This window comes from Alligator sinensis, unplaced genomic scaffold (genome assembly GCF_000455745.1).
Source record: "Alligator sinensis unplaced genomic scaffold, ASM45574v1 scaffold113_1, whole genome shotgun sequence".
In the NCBI taxonomy this organism is placed as follows: Eukaryota; Metazoa; Chordata; order Crocodylia; family Alligatoridae; genus Alligator; species Alligator sinensis.
In genome coordinates this window covers 105590-109860 of record NW_005842918.1, presented here as the reverse complement: position 1 = coordinate 109860, position 4271 = coordinate 105590, and the positions used below count along the sequence as shown (strand labels likewise).

General features: G+C 62.9%; 1 protein-coding gene across 1 annotated transcript in view; it reads right to left on the bottom strand.

Annotated features, from left to right (window-relative positions):
* ARHGAP33 (Rho GTPase activating protein 33) overlaps nucleotides 1-4271 on the bottom strand; it is a 22218-nt gene that overhangs the window by 7339 nt on the left and 10608 nt on the right. The window contains 5 exon segments of the mRNA XM_014525951.2: nucleotides 20-272; nucleotides 1284-1357; nucleotides 2288-2391; nucleotides 3053-3206; nucleotides 3741-3889. Coding sequence (XP_014381437.2) covers nucleotides 20-272; nucleotides 1284-1357; nucleotides 2288-2391; nucleotides 3053-3206; nucleotides 3741-3889 — 734 coding nt within the window.

The following is a 4271-nucleotide window of genomic DNA, read 5'->3' as shown; positions in this document are numbered from 1 at the left end:
TCAGACAGGGAGGGAGGGCCCGGCCCCCGCCCCCGCGCCCCCCCCAGCCAGGCTGGGGGGCTGAGGTCCAGGTCAGAGCCGTCATCCAGCCAGGCTGAGGTGCGGGGGTCCGAGGGGGCCGAAGGGCTGTCAGCACCGCCCCCTGAGCCCCCTGATGAGGCCAGCGATTCGCAGGACAGGCTGGGTGGGGGGGGCCGCGGAGAGCACCCCGCACCTGACAGGGCCTCACTCACAGAGCGTGGGCGCCGCAGCCGGGTCCGGGGGGCCAGGCCTGGGAAGAAGGGGGGAGACGGGGGGGGGTCACAGGGCGTCCGGATGCAGCCAGCTCTGGGGTGGAGCAGTGGGAATGGGCTGTATATAACACTGTACAGATAAAAAATGCAGCTAGCTCTGGGGGTGGAACAGGGGGAAAAACAGCTGCATATAACACTATGGAAAGGGCTGCCACAGAAGCAGGATGCAGCCAGCTCTGGAGTGGAATGGCTGCGTATAATGCCCCAAAGGTAATGGGGAGATGGAGTCAGCTCTGGGGTGAAGCAGTAGAGCAACAGCTGCATATAACGTGTGGAAAGGACTGTCCTGGGGCCATGATGCAGCCAGGTCTGGGGTGGAACAGGGAAGAAAAGGCTGCATATAACACTATGGAGAAAACTGGTGTAGGACTCCTGATGCAGCAGGCTCTGGGGTGCAATGACTGCATATAACACCCACCCCTCCTCCCCCAGCAGACTCAAGCAATGTTGAGATGTAGCCAGCTCTGGAGTGGAGCAGTGAAAAATCAGCTGTATATAACACTGTATGGAAAGAACAGGCCTGGAGCCACGATGTAGCCAGCTCTCGGGTAGAACAACCGTTATATAAGGGTTGTTATATAACAACCCTTAGGATGTGGTGAAATGCAGCTAGCTCTGGGGTGGAGCTGTGATGAAATAGCTGCATATAACACTGAGCAGAGAATAGGCCCAGGACTGAGATGCAGGCAGCTCTGGGATGGAACAGGGAAGAAACAGCTGCATATAACACTGTGGAGAGGACAGGTTTAGGCCCAAGACACAGCCAGCTCTGGGGAGGATCACTGCCTATAACCCACCCCCCACAGAAAGCTCAGGCAATGATGAGATTGCAGCCAGCTCTGGGAGGGCATCTGGGGAACAACCACATTGAACAACAGCCCAGAGCCAACATGCAACCAGTTCTGGGGTGGAACAGCTGCATATAACACTACCTAGAGGGGATTCATCTGGTACCTAGATGCAGCCAGTTCTGGGCAGGGGAGGCGTAGCAGCAGTGCTGGTCTGGGACGTCAGAGACTCCTCACTCTTAGCAGAGCGCAGCGTGACAGCGTCGGGCCCCAGCCCTGGGTGGGAGGGGAGAGACAAGGGTTACACCTCCCCCCAGTAGCCCCTCCTGGGCCAAAAATGCTCCTCCAAGGTCCCTCTGCAGCTCTGGGATGGAACAGCTGCAGGTAACAGCCTGAAGAGTGCTCTTTCCAGGGCAGGATGCAGCCAGCTCTGGGGTGAAATGGCTGCATATAACACCCCCACTATGGAAAGCTCAAGTCATGCAGCCAGCTCTGGGCTAAAGCCAAGACAAATCAGCTGCACATTACACAGCATAGAAAAAAGAAGCCTGGGGCCACAATGCAGCCAGCTCTGGGGTGGAACAGCTGTGCATAAGGGCCTGGAAAAGCCCGGCTCTGTAGAAGGATTCAGCTGGTTCTGAGGTGGAATGGCTGCATGAAAGGCCTGACCCAGCAAGCTCTCAGGACCCTTCATATTCATAGCCCCGCCCCTCCATATGCATGGCCCGCCCCCAGGCATACCTCCCCCTCCATAACCCCCACTAAGAGGGTGCAGCCAGCTGGCTTGTGGGGGGGGGGTGTAGAGCTGGGGGCGGGGTAGAGCCAAGGGCATCAATGGGTGGAATGTGTAGGGGAAGGGGTGGGGTAGTGGGTGGGACACCAATAAGGAGGTGGGCGGGGCTTGTGTGGAAAAGCATGGAGGGAACAGGGCTCTGCCTGGAAGAGGGTGTGGTTATGAAGGGGACAGTGTGGCCTCCCCGACATAGAAGGGAGCCAAAAATGGGCGTGGCTATAATGTGGGCGGGGTCTGCAGTAAAGAGGGGCGTAGCCTGTGCCAAGGTGGGTGTGGCCTATGCAGAAGGGCGTGGCCTGCTGAGGTTCAGGCAGGGCTAGCAGAGGGCTGGGGGGCATGGAGGTGAGAGGCGGGGCTTCTCTGGAGGACGAGGACGAGGACGAAGCCTCCGCGGGGCAGGGGGGGTCACTCACCAGCCCGGGTCTCCCCAAGGCCCAGCAGCCCCCCGAGGCGTTGGGACTTCCTGCCCAGTGCAAAGAAGGTTTTCCAGCCGCCTCCTGGTGCCCGGCGCCCGCGCCTGCCAGGACAAACGGGCAGCTTCGCATCTGGCCCCAAATGGGGCCCTGACCGCCCCCTCCACCAAGCTCTGCCCCCAGGATCAGGGGCCCCTGGAGGGGATGCGACCCAGCTGCCCGCCGACAGGATAAGGCCTGGATCGGGTCCAGCTCCCACCACCCCCAGGATCAAGCCCGGATCAGAGCCTCGTGGAAGGGGACAGACCCCTGCCCACCACCCCCAACCTGTGCCCCCTGGATGGGACCAAGATTGGGGCTCCCTAAAAAAAGAGATAGGCCCCTGTCCTCCCCCCACCAGGACCAGGCCTGGATCGGAGCCCCAGGGAGGGGGGGCCACCCCAAGGATCAGGCCCACATCAGGGCACCCAGGAAGGGGACAGACCCCTGCCAGCCCTCAACCTGTGCCCCCTGGATCAGGACCCCCTAGAGGAGATGAAACCTACCACCCCTCCCCCCAACAGCCCAGAGTGTCCCCAGGATCAGGCCCAGATCAGGCTCCCAAGGAGGCAGAGGGGTGGTGTCCCCCTGCCCCCCCAGCCCGCAGACAGTGCCCCCAGGATCAGGGCTAGATCGGGGCCCCGGGGGCATGCCCATGCCCCTAGCACTCCCCAGAATCAGGCCTAGGATCAGGCCCAGGATCTGGGCCCCCCCCCACCCCCTTACCTCTCCTCCGGAGAGTCAGGTGCAGGGGGGGCCTTGCCTGGGCCGGGCGCAGGCACCTGGGCCTGGGTGCGAGCCTGGGCCTCCTCGAGCGACAGAAGCCGGGGGGTGGTGCCAGAGCACAGCAGGGAGTTGGGTCGGGCCAACGGGGGGTGCCCTATGGGCAGAGGGGGGTCAGTAAAGCCCCCCTGCCCTCCCCAAGGGCCACATCTGCCCCCCATCACAGTCTCCATTGGCCACTGCAGCCTTCAGACGCAGCCCTGGGACCCCCTTGGGGTCTCTGTTGGCCACTGCAGGGTGACCCCTAGAGCCACCAAGTCTCCTAGTGCCCCCCCACATGGCTACAATGACCCCAGAGAGGACCTGGTGCCCCCCAGTGCTATTGCAATGGGTCTAGAGCCCCCTAATGGCCCCTGTTGGCCACTGCAGCCTCCAGATGCAGTCCTGGCACCCCCTGGGGGTCTCCATTGGCCACTGCTGGGCTCCCCCTAGAGAGCCCAAGTGCTCCATGGCCACAGCCCCTCCAGAGGGGACCCAGCGCCCCCCAGTGCTATTGCAATGGGCCAAGAGCCCCCTAGTGGCCCCCCATTGGCCACTGCAGGCACCTGCCAGGCAAAATACAGCCCCAGCACCCGCTCTGGGGCCTAGTCTGGCTCCACCCACCCAGCCTAGCCCAATAGGCTCCGCCCACCTGGCCCATCACGCCCAGCTGAGGTGAAGCTGCGGCTGAAGAGCACGTGCACGTGGCTGAGCAGGAACTCGACCAGCAGCGATTGGATGCGCACCTCGCGGAAGGCCTCGGCCCCGCCTCCGGCCCCTGCCCCCTCCAGTGCTGGTGACCTGGGGGGGAGGCACAGGAGGCAGAGCACAAAATCAGTTGCATCACCATGTGGCCCCTCCCACCTGCTACAGCTCCGCCCACAAAGTGACTCTGACCAGCTAGCTTTGACTCTGCCCCGAGGTGGCCCATCCCCCAGTGTAGCCCCTCCAGCTGGCTTTGGCCCCGCCCCTGCCCCCAGTGTCAAATTCCCCACCTGGGGACCCTTGAGTAGGAGTCTGGGGGGTCCTGGGGGGACAGGGTCTGGTCTGTGGGGTGTTTGGGGCGGGGGGGTGGCTACAGAAGCTGCTTGGAAGAAGAGGGTTGGGGAGGGGTCTGGGGGTCCCAGGGGTGTCCTTAGCGGGTCAGACTAAGGAGGTGGGGGTCCCTTGGGGGGGGTCTTCG